Source organism: Coturnix japonica, chromosome 1 (genome assembly GCF_054131305.1).
Source record: "Coturnix japonica strain WE chromosome 1, WE-NBRP24, whole genome shotgun sequence".
Lineage (NCBI taxonomy): Eukaryota > Metazoa > Chordata > Aves > Galliformes > Phasianidae > Coturnix > Coturnix japonica.
The window spans coordinates 13,373,903-13,399,710 of NC_140663.1; the positions used below are offsets into that span (position 1 = coordinate 13,373,903).

At 42.8% G+C, this 25,808-nt stretch overlaps 1 protein-coding gene across 2 annotated transcripts in view; it reads left to right on the forward strand.

Moving 5' to 3' along the window:
* Positions 1-23,353, forward strand: part of ABCD2 (ATP binding cassette subfamily D member 2) — a 39,676-nt gene extending 16,323 nt beyond the window's left edge. For both annotated transcript variants that reach the window (XR_014932512.1, XM_015851579.3), the window contains exons 7-10: positions 12,327-12,472; positions 17,941-18,025; positions 18,740-18,865; positions 20,389-23,353. Coding sequence is in view for 1 of the 2 variants with exons in the window: in XM_015851579.3 (XP_015707065.2) it covers positions 12,327-12,472; positions 17,941-18,025; positions 18,740-18,865; positions 20,389-20,599 (568 nt within the window). In the remaining variant the exon portion in view is untranslated. The remainder of the gene's footprint in view (positions 1-12,326; positions 12,473-17,940; positions 18,026-18,739; positions 18,866-20,388) is intronic.
* Positions 23,354-25,808: the final 2,455 nt, after the last annotated feature.

A 25,808-nucleotide genomic window follows, 5' to 3' on the forward strand; every position in this document is an offset into this window, starting at 1 on the left:
ACATGTGTGTTGTTTATAAGCAAAATCAATAGATACATCTTACTTCATAGTTTTCTATTAACTATGTATCCCAATTAGCATGCATGCTGCCTGTGGGTGTAGGTGAGTTAGGGTCAGAAGTATGTCCCATCACTTTTAAATGCTTTGTATTTGGATCATAGAATCATTAAGGTTGGAAAAGACAGCTAAGATCACATAGTCCAACTACTGACCCATCACCACCGTGCTCACTAAATCATGTCACTGAGTGCCACATCTCCACATTTCTTGAACATCCCCAGGACTCCACCACCACCTCCTTGGGCAGCCTGTGCCAATGCCTCACCACTCTTTCAGAGAAGATATTTTGCACCACCCCAGGTGCAAATCTTTTAGGCATTTGTGGGTCAGTGTGACTGAGTGCAGTGAAGGCGTTGGTATAGGACAGCCTTCAGGTTTATTAGGATGCCTTTTAAGAATTCTGAGCTCCTTTGTTGTCCTCATGCATTTGCTGTCTGGGCTTAAAGAGTCTATAAGCATCTGAAGAGAGGTTTGTCAAGGAGCTGTGTAAGAAGGGCACGGTCTGGTTCCACCCTCTTTCCAAACAGGTGGAGTTTGTTGAAATATCTGGGAACTGTGCACCTAGATTGTGCTCCAGGCCAGAGGGAGGGAAGGGGTACCATTCTTCAAGGTGATGCAGAAGTCTCACATGGCTTCTGCAAACCACTGCGCTAGCAGAAGTACTAAGAATGACTTAAAGGAGATTCAGTTTCAGACTGAAGTTGACACATTCCTGGATCAGATGTGGATTGCCTCATGTGGTCCTTGTGTTTTTTGCTGCCTTTATTCCACCTCAAAGTGATTTATAAAAGCTCATTTATAGATGGCCTAAACCCATTTAGTTGTTGGGTTTTTTTTTGTCCCTTCCTGGCTCTAAAATACATTTAGAATTTCTTTAGTGGTTTGTAAATGTTTCCAAAGTCCTGAAATTACCGCTGCTTATTTTGGAAATTCACACTGGTGCAACCATTTAATCAACTCTGTACAAACTGCTGCTTGGTCAGGATTGCTTTCTGTTTGTTATTAGAAATAATTCTAACACTTCAGACTGGGAAATATTGTGCCATGCCTCCATTTCATCACTTACATATTGCAGTATAACTTTAGAGAAAACTTAGGTTCCAGGTGAAGAGGTAAGACAGTATCACCTGTGTTCCATCTACATCATACTTTGGTTTGTTGGATAAGTGAAAACTAGGGCAGAGCAAAAGTCTCTCAAATTGATGGGTGTCTATTAGAATTAGAGTAGTGTTTTTACGTTTGATTGTTGTCTTAAGGGCACTGGAGGTGGCACTCTGTGAATCAATACAATTACTGGAGAGCCTGGTAAGAGTTTCTTCTTGTGCCTGTGGCTGAATGTAATTGTGCCTCAGCCTTCTTTGCTTCTTCAGGTCACATGGAAAAGAACCTGATCTGCATATGGATATTGATGTAAAACATGGTAACTTGTAAATAAGAAAATATTCTCCTGAAAAGATTATTTTTTTCACCTCTGTTCATAATGTTCAAGTGTTTGTGGTATTGCAACCTTTTCTTCCTTCTCAAAGTCAAATTAATTTATGTTAATCACCTCTTTGAACTACTTTCTTAATAAATGGTCAGGAAGGTAGCATGTGGAAGGAGTGCTGGTGGATGTTCTAGTTGGGAAGGAATCATAACTCAAATCAGAATTCAGAAGCACTGTTTGAAATTAAACATACTTAAGAAATGCACATATGCTTGGTAGTGCTTAAAGAGTTAAAGAAGCAACCAATCCATTAGTAGCACATCAACAGTGTATCTAAAATTGGTCTTATTTCCCCAGGTTGAGCCCTGTTCCAGCTATTTGCCTTCAGAGCAGGAGGGAGGTTTCAATGGAATTAGTGAGCATACTCTTGCTCTCAACTAGAAGTCTCAGCTAATTCACTTTTAAGGAAACTCAGATTCTGCGTAGATTGGCTCTCTTCTTATTTCCTCTTTGATGGTAAATGCCAGCAGAATTTTACACCTACATACTCGCAGGTTACCTTGACAACAGCACTGGAATATACTTATTGTCTCTGCACTGTAAAGCTGCAGTGAAAGCTGCAGTCACCACAGGGATGCTGATAAAAAATACTGTCTTATTTGCATTGAGGCACGTAACATGCAGCCCTTGTTGGTTCCATAGCCTTTTACCATGACTCTTCAGCCTCCTCAGCATAGGATATACCCCAAAACATTAGTTGCTGTTATTGTCTCTTTCTTGATGATTGATTCTCTGACTGACATTCATTTCCAACCTAAATGATTCTAGGATGATTCTGTGGTCCAGTTCTGTATTCTGTCTCTGTTGCTCATTCTGCTAGAGCTGTAATATTCTTTTTCCTTCAGTGCCAGGCTTGTCATACGTTAAAATGGCAGCAACCAAAGTTGTATTAGTATCAACTATTGTCAGTTCTATGTAGCCTTAGATTTATATATCTCTATCTTGCTGTCTTTCTATTAATGTTAGGATAGTATGGAACATAACAAGCTAAATTTTTTGTGGCCCTCCTGAACGGTTTGGTTTTGCATAAATCTGTTCTATTTTTGATGTTCCTTTGCAAGTCTTTTCTTGTCTGGTGTTTTTTCTTCTCTATTCTAAAAATATCCTTGACTACTAAACAAGAATGTTTCAGTTCTGGGTGATATAAATAATAAAGTGATGTTTGTTTTTTACATTATAAGCATATGAAACGTGGCAGATTATAGTATGGTTCCCATGTTATCTTAAGCATTAAGTTGATAGTGGCCTCTGTCGTTTACAATATGGTTGTTTTCCAGACAATTGCTGACTTTCTAAACATTTTCATCTTACAAAATCATTGTGTTCTCTTCCAGGTACCCCATGTTACATATGAAAATATGCGTATATATAGTGAATAATACAGTTCTTCTATAACAGATTACATTCTTGTTAGTGCGTGCTCTGCTGATAAGAAAATAGTCCAAGTATAGTGCTGTGCTAATACGGCTATGCGAGTCCCTTTGCCCCAGCTTGTTTAGATAAGCTCAAACGTCTCTGTGCTATGTTGGATGTATTTTGAACATCCTAATGTCTCTTGTCAGCTCATACAGCTGTCTTTAGTTATGATGACTTTAGTGAGCTGTTGGAGTTACTCTGTACTCTGACCAAATATGCCAACACCACTAGCAATCTTCATTGCCTATCAGCATTTTGCTGATATTATACCACTACGTTGCCTTACTTCTTCAGTACTTTGCCATTAGTTCATGTTATAGAGATATCTATTCCTTTGCACTCAGCATCTGTGTGACACTTACTGTTATGGAGTTCATGGCACTCCTTTTAAATATGCTTATTTCCAAAGTTCACCACTTACATGGCAGATGAGTAAAGTATCTATGATAGATGGTGTTAACATAGAACATATGATAATGCGTTTCAGTTATGCATGCTCTCTTGATACAGGTTTGCTCTAAGGTATTCGCTGCTACTTTGTTGATTGGTTTTTTGTTTGTTTGTCTTTATAAGATAAAGGCAGGTTAACTCAGTCCTCTGCTATTGATTAGAAAGGGTGACCTTGCATCTGTGAGGACTGTTAGGCTGTCCCCTTGGCCAGGGTACAGCTTCTCCCATTTCATATTGCTGTGACTCGGGTAGGAGTATTTGAAATCCTCTGTTTAGGTTGAAGGGAGTTCCTTCTTACCTCACATACAAAGAAAAGTTCTTGTCTTACTGCCCTGTAGGTTAGCTGAAGCTTAGCTGGGCAAGATCACAAGGAGACCTCTCTGTTTTCACTGAAAGCTCACTCGCAGCTGTAACATTTGAAGATGTTTCATTTGCTTCGTGCTGACTGATCATAGGGATAGCTCATTGTGAACAAGTTTTACCTATGCTAGTAGTCATAAGTGGAAAATGGCTTTATGGATTAGCAGCTACTCCCCTTCAGGCCATGTGAGGTACCAGTCAGTCACAGTCAGCTGATTAAAGCTTACAAGTTTTTTTATTAGGCAAAGAGTTGCAGAAGTCCCAAGCTGAATGCTTTAGTCAACTTATTGCATTGGTGTTTGGAGTTTAGATTTAAGTTGTATTTACATAAATGCAACATATGTCTGATGTTTGTGAAGGACTTCAGTATGCACTGGGGTTTTGATCCCTCAATCCCTTCGGATTAGGGGACTGTCTGGGGCAAGCTGTGGCTCTGGGAGTGTCAACAGGATGTGGGTGAGTAGTCAAGACGTGTTGATACATACTCAACTTTTATTCTGTATGTAGACCTACATACAGAGGTCGGAACCAGATGATCTTAAGGGTGTTTTCCAACCCAAACCATTCTATGATTCTGTGACAATACTAAAGAGATGCTGGGTTTGGGAGCAGGGGGCAGCTGGAAGCCCTAATAACAACTTTATCATCTGCCCTGGGAAGAAGATCTTTCCTCTACTTGTTGCTTTAGCTCTCAATCAGAAACTGTAATTGTAGAGTCCTGTGCTCTGAAGTATCCATATTTTGGGTGTCAGGGGGAAGATCTTCACAGAGAGGATGGTGAGGTGCTGGAACAGGCTGCTCAGAGGGGCTGTGGATGCTCCATCCCTGGAGGTGTTTAAGGCCAGGTTGGATGGGGCCCTGGGCAACCTGGTGTAGTACCAGATCTTGACATTGGTGGCCCTGTCTGTGGCAGAAGAGCTGAAACTTGATGATCCTTGGGGTCCCTTCTAACCCAAGCTGTTCTATGATTCTCTCATCCATGTAGCAGACATTGCCAATTGCCAATTGAGCTTCATCCTCTTTACTCTCTCAGGTATCGCTATATATTGATAAGACTCCCAAGATTCTCACTGATAAGATTCCCTTCTCATTTCTAGTCCCAGCTTTCTCAGCTTTTCCTTATATGTGAGGTTCTCCAGTCTCTTAATCTTAGTGACCACTGTCTTTCCAGTTGCTTGGAATCCAGAGTTACATAGCACATGCTGCAGTGATCCTATCTGTGCTAAGGTTCTCTGGAGCTCTGATAGGACTATTTTAGAAATAAGCAATTCTGTTTATCATTTTCACTGTCAAGCAGAAGGATGTTGGCATGAGAACCTGCTTCTTTACTTCAAGATAAAGACAAGGACACACAGGTGGTGTAATTGCTGGTGCCAACTAGGAGCTGCCTACAGGGTTGTCTGTTATGATTAGCCAACTAAATTTGTGCAACTGCCAAGATAAGTGCAGTGCAGCACGGGCCTGAGGGCCAACTTGCATGTGCAGCACGGCCAAACACTGTGCCCACTCAGATCAGCTGTTGCAAAGGTTATAAACTCCTCATTGTACAAGTTCAGTCCACTACAGCTGTTTACCTGTGTCCTAGGGCAAACATCGAAGACACGAGACCTTCTGGAGGCACCAGTTCACCACAAAGAGAACCTAGGGTGACTAACTTATTGTTGAATGAGTAACTTCTAGGCAAGGTGAGCTTTTTCTACAAATAAAACTGAGCAGTCCTCAGGACACTGTGTTTTCAAGTTATTTCTTTTGAGCCATTACATGATGGCTTTGTTGGGAGCGTGTAGCAAGGGGGTTTCTGCAACTAAGCAGAACAATAGCCTGGCTTAGATGGAAGCGTATGTTTCCAAGTGGGGAAGGTTTTTCCACAAGGTTTTTCCATTACTGCAGCATCTGTGAGGCTATTTCACATACCTGTAATGCTTATCAAAGGGCTACAATGTGTTTTGAACATTCCATATATCCATACATACAGTGTGTTGCTGCGTTATGTTCTGGTGTGTGTAAAGCAAAAGTGTTTTGCAGAGGATTAGAGAGCAAAGTCAGTGCAGTGTGTGACTTCCCACCTGTAGGCAGGTGTCTCACTGGAGACATGGAGTTGCTCTGGCACTGCTTGCATACCCACGTTCAAATGCTTGGAACAAATAGTGGTGCAGACAGCTAAGCACTGGAGAAACTCAGAACAAAAACAGCACCTGACGTTGTTGCCTCACCGTCTGCGCTTCCTCTTCTCTTTGGTATCACTTCTGATCTGCAAAACCATGAATAATCTGGAGTTTTTCTGAGGGAAACTCAAAGAGGAAAACTGCCTCTCTTGTTGTGTTACACTGCTGTGATAAAGACCAGAAATATCTCTGGGGCTGGGTGTGAATGGTAGGACTGGGAAACCAGACTTGTGTCCAGAATAAGTTTGTGTTCTTTCTTCAATGTATTGATCTCCTGATCATCCATCCAGTTGATCTTTTTATCATGAGGATGACAGGAAAAGACTGGACCTGCAAACATGCTTCTTTCATTTGGCTGGCTGGTTAATTTGATTCATTGCTGGGAGTTTAGTTATTTCAGGCTGCATAGCTGCTCATAGTTTAGACAGATTATTTGAGCTTTGTTTTTTATTTTTTTAAATTATTTTTTTATTTTCATATTTATTTACCTACTATTATATTCTCTTTCCAATTGATTAGGTTTTTTAATTTTTAATTATACATTTGTTCTTTTGTTCTCTCTGTCAATGACGAGATACAAGTAGAGTGAAGAGGAAAATAACTTTGAGAGTTGTTCACCTTAATCTTAGGAGATGTCATTTTAATCTCTTAAGATTAAGGTGTCATCTGACCACTTATAGCTATATTGTAAGTATTTGGTAATGATGAATAAGTAAATCATGAGATGAGATGGTGCCTGAGCACGAATAAGGCTTTAAATTAAAGGCCTATCTTTCTGTTTGCTATTTCCTCCCAGGTTATTTTCTTGGAGATACACTGTTTTCTTTGCAGAAGAAGCCACGAAGTGACTAGTGTGATTGTTTTCAGTCTTTGATTCTCACTGTGTGCGTTGAGAATTAGCCTTTCATTCCGAGCACTTCATTTCCCATGAACTATGTTAATAGGCTGGTTACATTCTCCTCAGGTAACTGATCCATCTGAAATATTTAGCGGATGTTCATGGGTAGTTCTGTGTGAGTGGAGAGGAAAGTTAACTGTAGAGTATTTTAAAGAGAGATCAATTATTTATGTCTTTAGAAGGGTTGCTTGCTGAAACCATAGCTGGCCCTAAAATCCCTTGAACTAGATACAGCCCAATAAACTGATGCCGTTGCTTTTTTGAACTTTGGGGGATATTGTATTATTTATTCTCACTACTTTCAGTCTTTAGTGTTATCAACTGTGGGAGAGAAAGTAGTGGATACAAACCATCAAGGAACTCAATTCACATTCACTATTTAAAGAGGTGGTGGTTTTTAGAAAATGGAAACTTATGTGGTAGGTATAGAGAGCCACCTAGAGTTAATCCATAGGAATCTCTGAGTATATGTCTGAACTGCCTCTGCTGACATGTAGGTGTCAGACTGAGAGCTCAATGTTTAACTTCTTTGTCTATAACAAGTCCAGAGAGCAGGCGCCTAAATAAGATTAGAACCACCTTCAATATGCTTTAACAGTGCTACAGAAGGGCCCCTATGTATTACATTAGAGAGCACCAGATTGAAGAGAAACAGTGTAAATAATACATGGATTGGTATTGAAGTCTCCTTCCTTCCAGCTGAGGAATCTCACCAGTGTAGCATATAATTAGGCTTTTTCCCATTACTCTCCTTTTGGACACAGTTGTTATCTCTAAGCAGCAGTTTCTTTTCTTCAGTAGGAAGATCAGAAAGTGCCCTTCCCTTTGACTTCCCTTTAACCTGGATGCTAGCCTAGAAAAATGGGAAAATGATCCCTGCAAACTGAGAACGTAGCCTGAACCCACTTCTAAGGAGAGGTTTGCTGACCGCTGGCTTGGTGTGCACACCCTCATCTTGCATGCCCAGTAGCCACTGTGGTTTGTGCTGAATTTGAAGCTGTTGCTTTCATTGTCCTTGCCATGCAGAATCCCTTCTGGGGCTTTTGAGGGCATATGGGCACATCTGTAGGTTTGAGCTATGCTTTCATGATTGGAGTTTCTTTAGTATAAGCACTGGCTCATGATGATCTTTCAGGTTTCCTAGGAAGGTGCCTCTGTGGTTGGAACTTGGGTTTCAGTGACATCTTCTTGAATAAATGGTCCTAAATGTGGAGTACATTTTGCTTCAGATGTCAAAGTTAACACTGGGAAACGATCCCAGTCTCATTTGAAAATCCAACCTGCAATTTATCTGACATGGAGAATCTCAGGTGTAGCATTTCCCTCTGTCTCTTTTTCTTGGTTATATTAAATGCACACCTTGTCAGCCAGAAACAGAAACATTAAAGATTGGTTGGTCAAAAGTTTATAGTTGTGCTATACCTCATTTTCTAGAGAATTAGTCTTTTCTTATGTAACTTTGGCTGAGAGAGTAGTAGTGTAGTAACTGCAAACATACTTGGACAGCAAATGACAAGCCAAATCCTGATTTGGAGGCATGGAGTTGGGTTTCAGAATCACAGGCCTCATATTTTTAGACTTCAGCTCCCATGGATGAAGTGTTAATCACAGTCTATGCCAAGGAAGACAATGAGCCCTGTGGACTGGACCTGGACCTACCTGGAAGCAGTTCCCTGCGCTAATCTCCCTTAACTTCTGACACCAACCACTTAATTAAGATGTATTTTCAGTCCCCTGTTTATTTCAGAGTGCTTATAATTAGGACTCTGACCCATTCAGATTGCTTTAGAGACTCTCAAAGTGCATATCCATAGAGTCACAGAATGGCCTGGGTCGAAAAAGACTTCAAACATCATCTAGATTCAACTGCGCTGCCTTGGGCAGGGTTACCAACCACCCGACCAGGCTGCCCAGAGCCACATCCAGCCTGGCCTTGAATGCCTCCAGGGATGGGGCATCCACAACCTCTCTGAGCGGTTTTGATTAGTTGATATAATACTTTAGAATGTACTGAATGTCAGAACAAGTAATTGGTTCTGTTAGCACAATTTATGTGCTTAGAAGATCAAAAAAACCATTGAATGCATTCAGGAAGTATTTGTAAGTATTACAAAAGGATTTGGCTTGTTCAAAATTTGGAAATTTCTTGGCATCAAAGCAAGACATTTTCCTTAACTCGGTACACAAAGTGAAGCCCTCTGTTTTTCTAAGACATCAGTGAATTAACAGATATTAATACTGCCTGTTTTCAGTGTGCAACATATATCTACCATCCCTTTGAATTGGTGTTACCTAACATCTCCTACATGTTAGTCATCCCATGTTTCAGGAAGACAAGTGCCTGGCATGTACTCCAATCTGTTTTGTACCACCTGCCCCCTGTTTCCCTCCACCAAAGCTATCAGCAGTAAAGAGATGGTATCAAGTGCAACACTTGCCCTTCCTCCCAAGTGATTTCTCTAATGTTTTGCCCGTGTTGTATACAGTGTAATGCATCAACAGGGCACTGGGGAACTGTCCACACCACAGGCTTCAGGTTGCAGCGTTTGTTGGTATCATCTTTCTTTAAAGCCTGCGCTGCAAGGGAGAAGTCCTAAACCTTGGGGATGACAGCTTGTTCGTAGCCAAGATGAAGTTACAGCTCTACAAAGTGAAGCACTAAGAGAGCCAGACAGGAACTGGTGATACAATAAAAACATCAAACTTAGCCTAAATGTATTGTTTTGTAGGAGCTGAAAATGCCTCTACCAATAAATGCCTTTAAATTCCAGAAAACTAGGCAAGAATCTGTATGTTTGCTTAGCATTCTGGGGTTTTGATATCAAAGCTTTCTAAAAAAATAATTACTGATCTTTAATACTCTCTAAAACCAACTCTCTTGTCAGAAAGCAGGGAAGGAATGACAATAATTGCAGAGCTATTACTGTCAGAGACATGACCCACACAGCACAGAAGTTGCTTTCTTCCAGCCAGACGCCCAGACACTCTGTCTGAAAGCAAAAACTTCATAAGAAATCAATTATGACCAGTTAAATTAGAGTGTAACTTCAGGACAAAAAGACTGGTTTTGTTGTTTGAACTGCTAAAAATGTAATGAAAGCCATCTTTTAACAAAGAGCCAGCCAGCAAAGACAAGCTTTTATACTTGCTGTATCCAGCTTCTCAGACTACTTGCTACCTAATGTCTAGCTATCAGACACACATAAACTCCGTTGCAAAAACCTCTGATATTTAACAGGCTTTAGTGTGTTTGTCTATGTGGCACACATGGTAGATGAAGAGGTTACTGTCTTCAGTAACCCAAGTTATGTGGAGGTAAGCATGGCTTACTGTGAGAGAAACCTAGCTACATCTAGCTTTGGCCCTTAAGAAGTTGGCTAAGTTCACTGTCCATGCATTGCCCCCCACCAAGGGACAAAGACAACTCCAGGAGGAAATCCATCCCCACCCTAAAATAAATGCAGTAAATCAACCACATGGGGGGGAGGCTCTCTGTTTTGATAAGAGCTGGAGCCCTAGACTTTATGCCAGGCACCCTCGGGGACATGAGTGGCTCCATCTCAGAAGGAGGAAGCAGAACTTGCTCTCCCATGTCCTGGGACAGACCCATAACCTCAAACCATTTTTCTGTTAGTTAGTAATTGAAGTATTACATTATTCTATTGCAGGCTGAACTTTTTGTTTCTTTTTGCAGACTAGGTGGGGAGAGGTGAGCTTGGTATTAACCGGTGTGTTCAGATAGGAGACCACAAGGAAAATCCAGTTGTACCAGGAAGTGCTGCTGGTGACTCAGCATGGGAACAGGAGGCCTCATGTGGTGTTTTTGAGCATTGCCTTCCTGCTTTTGCTGTAGGTTAAATCTCAGAGCTGTTTGTGATTATAGAATCATACTTCAGAAGAGTATGGTATTAATCCCCAGACAAATTATATGACAGGTAACTCTTCTTGCTCTCACCTGCAGCTTCACCTAAATTACAGTCTTATGCACATCCTCAGCTAAATTTTTTTGAGCCTAGATGGAGTTGCAGTCTTCTGTCCCAGAGATGGCAGCAGTCTGGCACGAATGAAGTGATTTCTACATACACAATAAGCAAAGAACTTTGCAGACTGTTGTTTTTTTCTTGTTTGTTTGTTTTTTAGGAGCTTTGTGGAAACATGATTTATCATTGCTTTATGAAATTACATAATGTTTAGAGTTAAGGTTTTGCAGCATCCCCATTAAGGTAAATGGTTCACTGCTCCTGATGAACAATATGGAGCAGCAGTGCTGAGCCGTGACTCTGGTTTTGCTCCATCCTGCCCATAGCAGGGAGATGATCAGATGTTTGTGAGCAGTTCAATCCTCTGCTCTTCCCACCTTCCCCCAGCTGGTGGTGAAAGTAGCGTAATTACACGTGGATACAGACCAGTGTGGTTGTCAGCAGCAAAACAACCATCTGTTCTCTGTGGCAAGAGTAAGCTGCCTGAAAGACTCCTTATTGCTGGCCCAGTGTTTTCTGCTTCTCTGTGTTATCAGCCCCTGGCACTTGTACAGCTTTAATAAGATAAATATTATTTTGGCAGATGAACCCAGAGGGAGTTAGCATAACTCCAGGCACAACAAGCAGGCCAGGGTCTTGAGCTTGACTGTTCTTCTGGCCTTACATTCACCTCTGAACTCAAAATCCTACAGATCATTCTCAGGGTGTTTCCAGTTGGTGAGAACTGTGACCAGCAATTTTTGGCCCTGTTGTTCAGTTGATCCTCCATCAGAGTCCATAAACCAAGGTTCTTTAGAGTGCATTGAATTTTCCTGTACTAGCCCAAATTTTGACCTAAAGCATCTCGCTGCTTCAGTAAATTCAGCTCCAGGACTACCTAGTGAGTTCTCACTAAGTCTAGCCTTCACACAGCATCAGTGCAGTTGATAAAGTCACTGACTATTTGGTTGGATGAGGCATGTCAGAAATGGAATTATCAACACGAGGCCTCTACATATAGTGGCCTGGTCTTTGCAAACAGATGCAGGCCTGGATGGCCTGCTAGCATCTAAACTACTGTAAAACTGTTCTTTGAGATGACTTTGTGTAGAGGTTAGAAGAAGTTTTCAGACCTACACACAGCTCATAACAGTCAACCCTGGCTCCAGAGGGGGGACAGCTTATTTTAGTGTGGGGAATGAGATTACCTGGTCTGGGAATGTGGTAGTTCAGAAGCTGCTTCTTATTCCTAGTAAAAACACTCAGAATGGGCTGTGAAATGGATGTTTGTTCTGTCATTGTGTTTTCATCGTAATAATACCCATGTTACGGTGTTGTAATCAACTGTTATGTAAGCCATACACTGGCCTTAAGATAAGTTTAGAAAAACATTCACCCACAGTGTATCCACAGATGAATCCACTTTTAGCAACATGATGTTTAAAGCACTGTACTCTGCTCATAGATCCTCAATAAGATACACTGTCTTGGAGTCAGCTCTAGATGACTGGTTTCTCTGTATTGTTTTGCAGACCCTACATGTCCATTGGAACACTGCGTGATCAGGTCATCTATCCCGATTCCGTGGAAGACATGCATGAGAAAGGCTACCAAGATCAAGATCTGGAGTGTATCCTGCATGTGGTTCATCTGTACCACATAGTCCAAAGAGAAGGAGGTAAATTGCATATTCTGGTAAAAACTTCCACAAAATCCCTTCCTTGGGTGTAGGTATTAGTGAGGCTGACCTTTACCTCCCTCCATTAACATCAGCAGCAACAACCACACCAGTGTAAACAAGTTAACAAACAAACAAATGACAGTGACTGACAGCAGAGCTTTGCCATCTACCACTTGCCATTTTAGTTGCCAATATGCTCTCAATGTTGTTTGCCTTAAAAAAATTCATGGATTAATGCTTCTTAGCTAAGAATGTACTAATGGCTGCTGACCCTCAGGATTTAATAGAATATAAAAATGTCGGCATTCTAGTTCATTCAGACCTGATGCTATGACACAAGCATTAAAAAGAGGGGCAGGGAGCTAAACTCCGTGATCAGAATAATTGCAGAGGAGGTCCATACTCACTACACTGATATTAAAAGTATTACTCTTAGTATCCCTGAGTCATTTAGGTCTCTAAATCAAGTGTGCAGTCTGCAGAAGGATGAGCAGATGTTTTGGAATAGGGAGCTAGAAAAGGAGAAGCAGTTAAATTGTAAGTGGCAGGAAGCCACTGTGGTGTGTACATTCATAGCCTGTTGGTACTTGCAGACGGACTGAACAGCACATGACCCTCAGCAGCCAAAACCATATCCCCAGCGGTCTCTGAATGTACATCATTGTGGTTTATAGCCTTGCAGCTGGAGTTTGTCACTGATGATGAAGCAGTTACTGTGCTTCACCTCTACGATGCTGTTGCCTGGGTTGGTGTTCTGCACTGCCAAACTGAAAACACGGGTTTGGATCAGTCTAGCTCCACTTTCTGTGCCAAAAACCAGTAATCTAGTTTTATTGCTGATCCCATTCTTGCTCTTCTGCTTGTCTAACTGCACAAGTGAGACTTAGGAAGTGAGCTGTAAAAAAAAGTATTGAGGGCGCTGGGAACTGTATGGGGTCCTGACTCAGATGAGGATAAAGGAACACTGTGCAATAGTTGGCAGAAACAAATGTTACAAAGACTGTCTTACAGACTTTAATCTAAAATGACACGAGTGGGCAAAGCCGGAAAACAGGAGACAGATTACTACATACCAGGACGTTTTTAGGACCATAATACACTTACTTAGTCTCTTTTCTCCTTGGGCATTAAGAAGGGAAGGAAATCTGTGACATGGTTTGACACGTTACATGGATTTTATATACTTCCATATTCTTCAGAGCTCCCCCAGTTTGGGTCAAAGACTCGTATTCTTGTTTTTGAAGCAGCAAGCCAGAGAAATGCTTCTCAAGAGCAAACAGCTGACGGTTTTGTTCATGCATAGCTGAATGTTTTATTTTTATTCCATTTTTTATTATACTCTTTTACTTAAAACAAGTTCTTTAAACTGGTTTCCACTAAGAACTGAAAGTTTTGTTTGCAACATAATGAAAAGTCTTATGTAAAACTCGTAGAACAAGGGGTTTGCCCAAAATTGACTCTCTTTTTGCAAACTGCTTTGACAATTAACAAAAAACAAAATAAAAATAGACATTTTTCAATAGAAAAAGCTGTACCGAAAAATTCTCAGTGAATTTCTACTTGTAAATATATTTGGTAAAAGTACAGCATCTGAAAAAACAGCAACAAAACCAATTTCAGGTATTCAGATTCATGGGTATGTGTGTGATTTGTCAACGTTGTTTCAGACTGTTTCCATCAATCATTCCAGGAATAAAACTCGCATCTGCCCATCATCTCGTTATAGAAACAAAATGTTGTTGTTCTTGTATTTTTGCTGTAGATCATCTCTGTAGCCTGTTCTCCCTTTCACCCATCCCCGCGGTGCTGTGTCTCTGCCAGCCAGCCGGTCCTTGAGGCCTGACCTTGTTGCTCTCATTGATCACGAATGCTATGCACAAATAATGTGGCACATTGTAGCTGTATGTAAGTCTGCTCCCTGTGGGCGGTTATGAAAAGCCAGATGGAGCCAGGAGTACGCAGCTCTGGCTCCAGATCTGTTTGTCCTGGCCTAACTTTATTGTCTTTGGCTGACTTACTTGTATGTTGCATCAGTTCAAGGGTCACTCAGACCCAAGGGTAGAAGAGCCAAAAAAGCCTGCTATTATTGCTGCCAATGGCAGAAATTCCTCTTTTTGGAGCAATAAGGTTTGACCCAGTTAGAAGTAATTAGAACAGTTAATAAGTAGTCCAATTGAGCATTTAGGTTCTGTGTTACTGTTATGAAGAATATTTCAGCCAGTAGCAGCAGAATACACCAAAAAAGCTCAAAGCAAGTTACCCACCCCAACAGCAGCTCTCCTGATGTTGCTGAGCCCAATCCCGATCACTAAGGTCCCCCATCAACACGTACAACATCGCTAGCTATGGCAGCACAATATTTGCACGAAACACGAGGATAACAAATAAGGTTGCATGCAGCACGGATGGCAAAAAGGCACATCCAGAAACTTGAAGAGTAGTATGGAGATGCACATGGATGTGCATTGGATGGCTCCTTTGTTGACCTGCTGTAGAAACTCCTGTATTCTTAGCAGATGTCACTAGCATGGGAGCCATGGGTGCCTGGTAGCCTGTCATATGAGTGCGTGAGGCAGCGTGCTGCGTGCAGGGCCAGGCCTGTCTGCTTAGGGCTGATGACAGTACTGAACAAGTTCAACCTGTTTATGGTTTCTCAGCACCCCAGATTATAATTATTCCTCATTATTGTGCATATTTGTCACAAGTTTGGATCTTGTTCAAGGAACCCTCCTGCTAAGCCATGTATAAACACATGACAAGCAGATTTCTTCTCTCTGAGATCTTCCCATTAGATCATTTTAGCCCTGGATTTGCTTTTATTAATGACACCGACAGTAACTGGTGCGCTCCACCAGCTTTTCCATTCGCTCTAAAGAGCCACAAATCCCTGCAGTGCCACGCTGTGCTGGGCTCGTGCAATTGATTGTCTTGTTGTGTCTTCCTCAGCTCAGAATTTCCCTGTGTTCATCCTGCATGGCACCAGGGCTGCCTTCCTGTTGACAGCTGCTTGGGGACACATACAGTGTGGGAAGCTCCATGTTCAGAAACTCATTAGGGCAGCCTTCTCAGCTGCAGTTTGCTGCTGTAGCCTTTGTCCTGTCATTCTGCAATCCTCCAGTCCGTATCTGATGAGCCACTTTGGAAAATGATAGCTCAGGAAAAGGAGCTTCTACATCTCTATGTTTTGGCAGCTGACTGATCTTGCATGTAGGTGCAGGGATGCACGAGGACACAGGATACACTGCAGAACCCAAATGTAACCCGCTTTTTTTTTTTTTCCTTAAGAAAACTGAGCAAAAGGAATTACGAAAGAAACCATGCAAGAAAATAAACTGCTGCTGTCACGAGGCAATCACTGATTTCTGCTGACAGCAATATCTGTTTCTAGTGCTGTTCCTCTGCCCCAGCACACTGCATGTGCTCTTTGTCTTACTGGTTGCAAAAGGCATTTCTGAGGCATCCACTGTTCCTCACATTGACGTCTTCTTGCATGCAATCAAAAGCTGTGTGTACCAAGAAGCTCAGTGAGGAATTTGGGTGCTGAATGCCAGATTACATTTGTACCTCCTTGGAGATTTGTGCTGCATTGATAGACAAGCCATTTCTTTTCTTCATTTGTAAAATGGATGTAGCTGTGGGTGATGAAAGCCCGTGACTTGGCTGATATTTCCAGAACACTGAGGATCTTTACTGACCTGCAGAAAGAAAAGAGAAACAAGCAGATGCATTGCTGTTAATGCACCGTAGGAAGCTGGTTTATTGTTAGATTTCAGAGGAAATTGTCCAGATATTAAAAAATCCTTTTTAAAATTGCAAAGGGATGATACTAAAGTGGAGCCTTCCTTATCTGTTGTCTAGGATGTTCCAAGTGGTGAACAGGAAAGTTGAGGGAGGGAGGGAGGTAGGAAGAGGCAAGATGCACTGCTAATATTAAAGTAGGACATAAGCTGAAAGGACTGCAGATCTGACCATTGTATCCTGGTGAATTCAGACTAGATCTTCCCCCTTCAGAGGAAAGAATAGGATGACTGCTGACAAGTGATATTCCTTTCCATTCTGCGGCCCTTTCCTGAACCTCATTCTATTTTTGTCTCTAATCCTTCATAAACCAGCTGATCAGAACACGGGCGCTGCTTCCATGGGCACGTGCACACATGCACACCCACCCACACCCTTGCTGAAATCCAGAGCTCCCATCCCAACGCAGCCCCGGAGCTCATCTGTTTTATCAGCTTTAAACTAAGAAAGTATAAACAGTAGGATGAGTGTTGCCTTCGGAAGTGTAGCTGTTTCTATGGACATTCCTCTAACACACTTTATCGTAAAGGAGTGCTCTGGGCATTTTATAATCTTCTTTTTGGAAGCACTGGTGGAGCAGCACTTCAGCTTTCTGTGTGGTCCCAGTGCCAGGATCCATCATCACACACAGCTTCTGTGTATCCTTCCCCTGTCCCAGAACTGGTCAGGGTGATGACCCATTACACAGCCTCATCTCTGCCAGGAGCCAGCTGACCCAAAGCACTGCATGTGCCTCCTCTTCTGCAGACTGAACCATCCCAGTTCCCTCAGCTGCTCCCCATCAGAGCTGTGCTCCAGACCCCTCACCAGCTTTGTTGCTCTTCTCTGGACACGAGGCCTCCATGTCTTTCTTGTAGTGAGGGGCCCACAACTGAACACAGCACTTCAGGTGCAGTGATTTGGTATTTGAAGACAGCTTTTTGTGAGAGAGAATGAGCCATGCCATAATACTCACAGAAACACCAGTTCACTGTAACATCACAGGTAGAGCTCCTCACCGCCCTGTCGCATGTGTCTGAAAGTGATGAAGAAAAAAGTCATTTAGAGGCTGTGCAGAACATTAAATGCGAATACTCAGTGTTGTAACAGTTGTAGGTCACTTCTAAATACAAAATATCAGGAAGTTTGTATGCAAAATGCTCCTGTCTGTGTGCTCTGCTTTGTATGTTAGCTGCTTGTCTGGGTACACAGAATGTCCATGTGTCTGTGTCTGTGCTCCTGCAAAGTCTGCTGACTCACAGCAGCGAGAGGAGCCAGACAATAAGCGTTTTAATCTGACAGCGCTGCTTATGCCCTTTACATTTATTTCCTTTCATATGCTGAATTTGTTTTGAATTTCCACTCACGCATTTCAAGAAGGAACAGCAAAAAACGCGGCAGAAAAATGGTTAGTTATACATATGGCAGTGATGTCTGTTCACAGAGATGGTAAGTAAAGTTGTTCAACTGGGAGAGTCTAAATTCTGCTTTCAACACTGACGTGATATTTGGGACTTCATTCCAATGGAGTACCAATGGAAAGGCATTGAAGTGTTTCAGAAGATGTGATCCAGAACCCTGAACCCTTTATGACTTGAGTTGGGGGTTGCAGAGATGTTGCAAGCGAAGGTGTATTTTCATCATAAACATGTATTGTCCTGACATGCTTTGTTTGCATTTTTTATAAGGCTGGGATGCCATCATGGATTGGAAAGATGTCTTATCAGGAGGAGAGAAACAAAGGATGGGCATGGCTCGTATGTTTTATCATAAGTAAGCATTTTGATTTGTTCTTTAAGTAATATCTGAAAATAAGGAGGAGTTTTGGAGGTTTGCTGTAATAGCTTGAGCAGCAGTAGCCTTTAATCTCTATACAACGTTCAGTACTTCTAGACTGCTGCACAGAACTGCATACTTTGTCATTTATTCATGCAGGTTCAGCTTGTAGTTTGGGTAATGCTTCTTACTTAAACTTTGCCTTTAACAGTGTGGCATTACATTCTATGCATGTTCTTTTCTTTATCTAATCAGGCACAAACATCATCCCTTCATCTATCCTACAAGTATTGCAGAAAACTGGTGTCTGCTATAGAGCTTGTGAGAGTTGGAAAGCCAAATCCCAGCGTCTTATTTTATTTTATTTCTGATACTGGAAGCCTTGCACAGGCAGTGTGTACACAGCAATGAATAGAGACTCTCTGAGCTGGCTCTAGTTACTGCATGGCCTGTTGACAGAACAGAGCAATAGCAGGTCAAACTGGGACACAGGAGTTAGAGCACTGTGTGCTCAGATGGACCAGGAAATAGAGCACATTTTTCCTGGAAGCCATGTCTGTACCTGATGCTGCAAGCTGGCTTCCAGCTGCAGATGAGAGGCAGCTTTCCTGCAAAAAATATCTGCATTCTACTGTTCTCTCAATTAAATGTGTAGGAATACAATATGTCCAAAACACAGATGACTTAATGTCCTTTACTTACTTTTGAAAGGCCAAAATATGCACTGCTGGATGAATGTACGAGTGCTGTAAGCATTGATGTTGAAGGAAAGATATTCCAAGCTGCAAAAGCTGCCGGGATATCCCTGCTTTCTATAACACACAGACCTTCTCTTTGGTAAGTATGACCAGGAATTTATGAGGGACTTTGCTTTTATCTTTCTGACAGACATGGGTTGGCCTTTGTTCCATAGTGGGGCAGTTGTTTAATCAATATCTACTGCACTTTCTAAGATAATCTGCCTAAAATAGTCACAGTGTAAATGTATCTGCAGGACCCATGGGCTTTCAAAATGTCATTTTATATTAAAAAGAGAAATATTAGAAATCTGTTCTAGTGAGGTAGTACTTAGTATGGAGTCCCTCAAGGGCAATACAGCTGGTGAATACCTAAAACAACCATATACTTCAGAGAGACTGAAGTTATCAGAAATCAGATGATTTGCAGGGAGTGAAACTGATAAAAGTGGGTGCTTAGGTGGGATGTGATGGCCTCCTTGTTGAGAAGTAAAGAACAAGTTCTGAGTATTCAGAAACAAGGATCAAATGTCTTTCAATCAGATACGCTTCCATAGGGACTGCACTGCATAGGGGTCACACGCTGCTCTCTCCTTAAGATTGTGCCATGAAATATTTGCTCTTTCATTCAAAACATTGGCTGCCTTCCTGGAGCAGCACTCTTAGATGTCTCAGTCAGCTCTCTTGGCTTCCTGCTTTTATTATTATTGTTATTTTTTAACAGGAGTAAAAAATTGAGAGACAGGTGAAGTATTTTGTGTCTCAAAGATTAATATGCAAGAAGTGGTGAGTGTAGCCCTGGAGTTGCATCTCATTTGAACCTCATGTCATAATCTATTGAGTTTATTAAACTGTCACATTCCCCACGTGGGATTTATAATTGCCTTTTTATGATGCGTTTCATCTTATGTAATTTACAGTGATAAATGGCACAGTTGTAACAGCAGCTCTGAAGGAACTCTCTGCTCTTCCTCTTGCATCTCCTGATAAATGTCTTGTCAGGTCTTGGCAAAACCCCCACACACCTTTGAATATTTGCAGTGCACACACCCTGATACTCACTGAAAGATCTGTGACTCTTGCACAGACTTTTAGATTGACTCCTTGCAGTGTTTTAGGTCTGCAAGTTTATTTATCCCACCTTATCAAATGGAGGGGAACAAACTGAGGTTTAAGTTGAACAAACCAATTTTATCAGTAGCATCAGGTGCACCGGGGTTGCCTGAATGTTTAGTCTTCAAAGGAGATCTAACATCTCTTGCAAAGAGAAATAAGTAAAGTGAACTGGAGCACATATTTCTTTCTTCTGAAGAGAAGGGACTGTTTGGATGTGCAGCAGACTGAAGCTGGGAGGAGAGCTAATCAGGCACTATGTGGTAGATATCTGTAATGACATCAGTGGTGATGGCCGGGGGAAGCCCTGCTGACTGGATTTGAGATGCCCAAACCCCCCACAAAAGAGTGTCCTAGGTATATGAGTCACTGAAGAGCCTGTGGGAGTCTTACCCAGTGATCCAGAACTGAACAGCACTCAGTTTCCTGAGTGACATCATTGAGAATAGACACACATCCAAACCGGTGTGCAGAAGTGAGCCATTACTGATGTATTATTTTCTAATGCAGGAAGTACCACACTCACTTGCTGCAGTTTGATGGACAAGGAGGCTGGCATTTTGAACAGCTCAACACGGACGTCCGCTTGTCACTGAGTGAGGAAAAACAGAGACTGGAGTCCCAACTTGCAGGAATTCCTAAAATGCAGCAGAGACTGAATGAACTGTGTAAAATCTTGGGAGAAGACTCAGTGCTCAAAACAATGGACAAAGAAGAATAAATAATTTATGTTTTATGTTTTTAAAAGTATTTTTTTAGTTAAAAGCATTACAAGTTCAGACATTATCCTTTGCATGCATTGTGCTAGAGGCTTAGAGCATAGAGAAACACAGCCAGCAGAGAATAATGCTCAGAATGCTATGTAAGACTTTAGCATTTCAGTGTTAAGGAAGAAAGTGGTTGAACTGTGAAAGCAAAACAAGCAAGGGCACTGAGTATAAGATTAATCACTGCAGCTTACGTTAATTCCTAGTGAAAGCCCAATTCACTGCAAAGAAGTAGCAGCACTTTTAGGTTTTGTAGGTGAGTTTTGGCCTGAGACTCAGCCTGTAGAATGTGCTCTTGTACCAGGTCACTGTGTGCATATGATATGCCTGCTACGCAGAGCGAACATGGCATGACACTCAGGCATGGAGCACGGCAGAGGCAGCATCTGGGTGAGTATGCGGATGCATGCAAAAATCTCATTTGGGTATAAGAAACATTCTTTCAGCCCATGTGAAACAAAACTTTTCTACTGCTGAGTAGCATATGTGTCTTTGTCTGCATTTCCATAGGAAGTAATGCAATAGGTCCTGACAAACTACTGCCCTTGTGACAAGAGAAACAGGGATGGAGCTAAGTATGTAATATACACGTGCTGTACTTCATGCTGTGATGCACAATTTCCGAGTCTCTTTGCCCTTGGTGATATATCTCTGGGGAACTACTTGTCCCCTGTGTAGTAACCTCTGGTGGGTGGATGGAGCACTGGGCCTAATGTTAGGAGACCTTGATTTGCTTCACTGAGTCACTCATCTGCTTCATGGGCCTGACCCAGGCAGTGTACACCTCTGATCTGGTTCCTCCATTGGCAAAATCTCAGTGTAGGCACATGTTTGTTCTGTGACACCTTTTGTGATGAGAAGGACCATAGGAGAGTGTGTCAGTTTCTAACCATACACTGAATTCACAGGCATGGCTGTCCTGCCAGTTAGAATGCCCAGCGCTTACAAAGGGCTGTGAGAATGTAGAGCATTTTATAACCACTGACTGATTTTGTTAGAGTGGATGAACACTGTGCTCCCCGTGAGTAGAGCAGACAAGAAAATGCACCAGTGGCAGCTTTGCTTCAGATGTGCCCTTTGACAGCGCCATTGTCTGCCCAGTTCAGTAGGAGCCGTGTCCCCAGGCAGTCAGAAGGGGCTTCAAGCTGATCCCCATGGAGCTCAGGGCTGGTCTGAGTGCCTCGCTGCAGGCCAGACTCGGTGAACTAGAAATAAAGGTGGGAATGGATTTTCCCTTCTTGCTGCTTGATGGACCAGAACCTGGAATAAGTCAGGTCCTCGCCCTGCTCCATTAGAATCCATGGCTTGAATGCAATCCTGCTTTGTGTTGGTGGCAAGTTTGTTCCTCCTGTTAGTTCTCTCCATGGAGTCCTCTGGGACTTCTCGCTGAAAGAGAAAAGGTCGCACCTGGGAATCTGTGAAAGGGATGAGAAGTGAAGGTTCAGACAATATGTTGTGTTGTAGAGTGCAGACTGGAGGTCACTGATGTGGTGGATGATGTGTGAGTGCGTTTTGATTTGTGAGTGGCTCTGCCTGTCCCCGAAGGCAGCTTTCCTGCTTCTCATCTTCAAAGAGAAATCTGTATCTGCTAAGGAAAGGAAGAAGTCAGCCAAGAATCTGTTCTCGGTGAGCGTAAATGAGATGACTGATGGTCTCAAAGGCTTGTGCATTTCTGAGCTGTTTCTGGACCACTGTGATAAATCAGGTGTACACCACGTGCATGCCCTTGTTGCAGCTGCAGCGTACTGTCCTGCTGGCAGAAAGCAGCCACAAAACCCCTTTACCACAAGACTTTCCCAAGACAGGAGATGAGGTAGAGGAAGGGGCACCATTGCTCCCCACCTGTCTGTGATGCACTTTACCGTGTGGCTGGGAGCTAAACCAGGCTCACCCAGTCCCTGAATGAGGAGGACACTGAAAAATGCTGATCCCTTGGCCCAGTTCTGCACAGCTCCCACATATAGTTCCCATGTCAGCAGCCTCTCGTGCCCCAGCACTGGGTTTACCTGGGTCTGTGTCCTGCACAAGTGAAGGTGCTGAGCAAAACTCATACCAATCTCAAGCAGGGATTAACAGTGCAATAAGAAGGGTAATTCAAGAATCTAATTCCCAGTTAATTCAGCTAACAATGGGATGGTTTTTTTCCCCCCAGAATCAAGGAGGGAGAAAACACCTTCTGTGTTGGGATCTCACCTTCTGAGGTGGGATTTTAGGGTTCTGACCAAGGAGAAGTTCATTTTGGAACCACACTGTTTCTGGTTTTCAATTTGAAAGCTCTTCTGCAGGAGCAGAAAAAAAAACAAAAAACTAAGCATCCTTTAAGAATATGTTTTAAGTCAATGGGATCTGTGTTTGAGTGAGGAATGAAGGACTGGGTATTCAGTGGGATATCTTAGGGAAAATCAGAATTGTATCCTAAAGCAAATGAACAAACACACCTCCAGTCCCCTCAGTATGTCTGAATGATCTTAATGCATGTCAGAGCCGAGTTTATGAGCCTATCGTCTGAGATTTCAGTCGTATATTGAATGAAGTCACTCTACTGAGCTGTTCATAAAGCTTAAGAGAACTGAACTGCTAATCGAATGTGTCTTTGTTTCATTTATGTTTGATATTAATGCCTTTTAAGAGCAGACGATTTATAAAGCAATAAATCATGCTTTATAGTTGTAATTTATTCCAATGTCAAATAAAACATGTTGCATTTACTTTGGTTTTAGCATTCCTTATGAATCATTCACAAAGCAGTTGTGACCTGTGTGAGAACTTTGCCTGTGTGTGCTTTGGAAGCCCCTTCCTGTGCTCATCTCTGGGATGGGGCTGGAAAGACAGTGGTGGGTGTTGTGTGTTTGCAAGTTAAAACAAGTGTTTCATTCCTAGATAAATCTACTGTCCAAGAATCTGTTCCTTTCCTTCTTACAGCCCCCCTTTGGGTACTGAAAGGCCACGCTCAGATCTCCCCAGAGCCTTCTCCTGGCTGAACAGCTTCAGCTCTCAGCCTGTCCTTGTATGAGAAGTGGTTCCATCCCTTGGATCATTTCTGTGGCCCTTCTCTGATCCCACCCCATCAGGTCTGTGTCTCTCCTGCACTGAGGACTCCCCATCTGGACACAGTGCTCCAGGTGAGGTATTGCAGAGCAGAGGGGCAGCATCACCTCCCTCACCCAGGGCTCTGGCCCAATGGGGTCATTCCCAGAAGAGAAGGGCAGCATGGTGAGCTTGTACAGACCCACGTTTGGGGACAAAGCAGACTCAGGAAATACTCTGAGGTGTTGAAAGCCTTCCCACGGCTGGAATTCTCTGCTAAGTGGGGAATATCAGGCAGAACACCTTTTGTGGCCTTCTTTCTGATGATGGCTTTCTGCGGCACCTGCTTTGTATGCTTTAAATTAGTGGCTTTAACCTCATGTAAATGAGGCCATCTAAGACGAGGCAGCAGTGAAGTGTAAGAAATGCTGCACCCGCCCAGTGCAAGTTTGATATGTGCAAAGAATCCATTTTTAAAGAGGTAATTAGAAAGGAAAGAGATTGTGGCTGGTGGCCATCCTGGGCTGAGGAGCCAGCTGGGCCTGGGCCGGGACCCAGGAAATAACCAGATTGGGTGAGCTTGGAAAAGCCAGTCCAAGGGAGAACCCCCCTGGGATGTGCCACAGGAGCAGACTGTGCTTTGGCATCCAGAATGGAGGGTTGTGTCAGTTACATTTATGTTTCAAAATGAAAAACTCAGTGAAAAATGATGGTTTTTCTTTGGGAAACCAAAATTATTTTCACTATAATTGACACCATAATTTTCACTGTCTATGTCAGGCAGGTATTGAGGCAAAGCCAATCTATTTAGCATTGAAACAGTCCAAAGTGTCACACTAATTCTCCAACATTCTTCTGCTCTGTGTCTCAGTTACAGCTTTTTCTCCTCAGTTCTAGCCATGCAATGCAATAAATACATGAAGTTTGTTAGAGACTTCTCTTATCATTTGGTGCCTTCCACGTTGCGTTTTTGCAGATCTCTATGATGCGGGTTGCACCAAGTCTTCCCTCCCCACCCTTCTGGCCTACTTTTCCATCCCCGCTGGGCTGGGTGCAGCCCTTGGCTGGTCTCACCACCCCCTGGTGCCCTGTGCACCATGCACAAAATCTCCATGTTCTTGCTAGTGCAAAATGAGCGCACACGGAGGTGCAGCTTCAGCCTCGTGCCTATTTTTATACTGTAATCATGTTACTGAATTCAAGTCCTGTCTAATCGCTAATCTTCACTTAGGTGTGTGCCATATGGCTCAGAGCTGAGCATCGGAGGACAAGGACTGTGTTTATTAGACACGTCACATATCATTATGGGTGAAAAAAGAAGAGTTATTACTGCATTTCATGAGGAGGTGAAAGCTGAGGGAAGGCTCATTCCTGGGAGAATGACTGTGTGTCCTCTGTGAAGTCTTACTTCCAGAAGTAAGGTCGAGTTCCTCCATCAAATCACTGGCTAAAACCTGCTTCTGTCTGAGAGGTTTAATTAATGACCAGGAGAAAACTCTGATGGCACCATCCATTGTAAAGGTATTTGGAAGTGCTTCCTTCTTAAACACAAGGCTGCTGGATGTTCCCTTAAACACACCAGGCCTTGCCTGCTCGACCATGGCCTGGTCAATCCGCTGCAGCACTCCCAACCCAGCATGGCCTGGCCATTCTGCTGCAGTCTGGCCAATCTGCCTGGACTGGCTAATCCAACATGGCCCAGCTTGCCCTGCTCCTAGAGGAGGCAGCCATGGAGGCAAGGGGTCTCTATAAAAACTGCTTGTACCTGAGAAACCTCAACAAGGATTATTTCATTAAAATCCTTTCACTCTCGGCTTTTACTCCCTCTCTGCCATCAAAGTTTCCAGTCAGAGCTGGAGCTCTGAGGGGAACACTGCAGACAAACTCAGCCACGTGGGCCAAGCACACTCTCACCAAGGACATACCTCAGGGCTGCACCACCAAATGCCTGTTTAGTCTGCCATGAAGTGCAAGGCCACGCTCAAAGCATTGTGCCTAATGCCATGTGTGTTTACTTTGCTAATTCAGAGACTTATGCTGCTGCAGAGGGCATAAAGAACATTCAAAAGTTGGAAGCTGCAGCCAAACAAATCTGAGCTAGAACGAAGCCAGGACAGGTTTTCTGCAGGTGGGTAC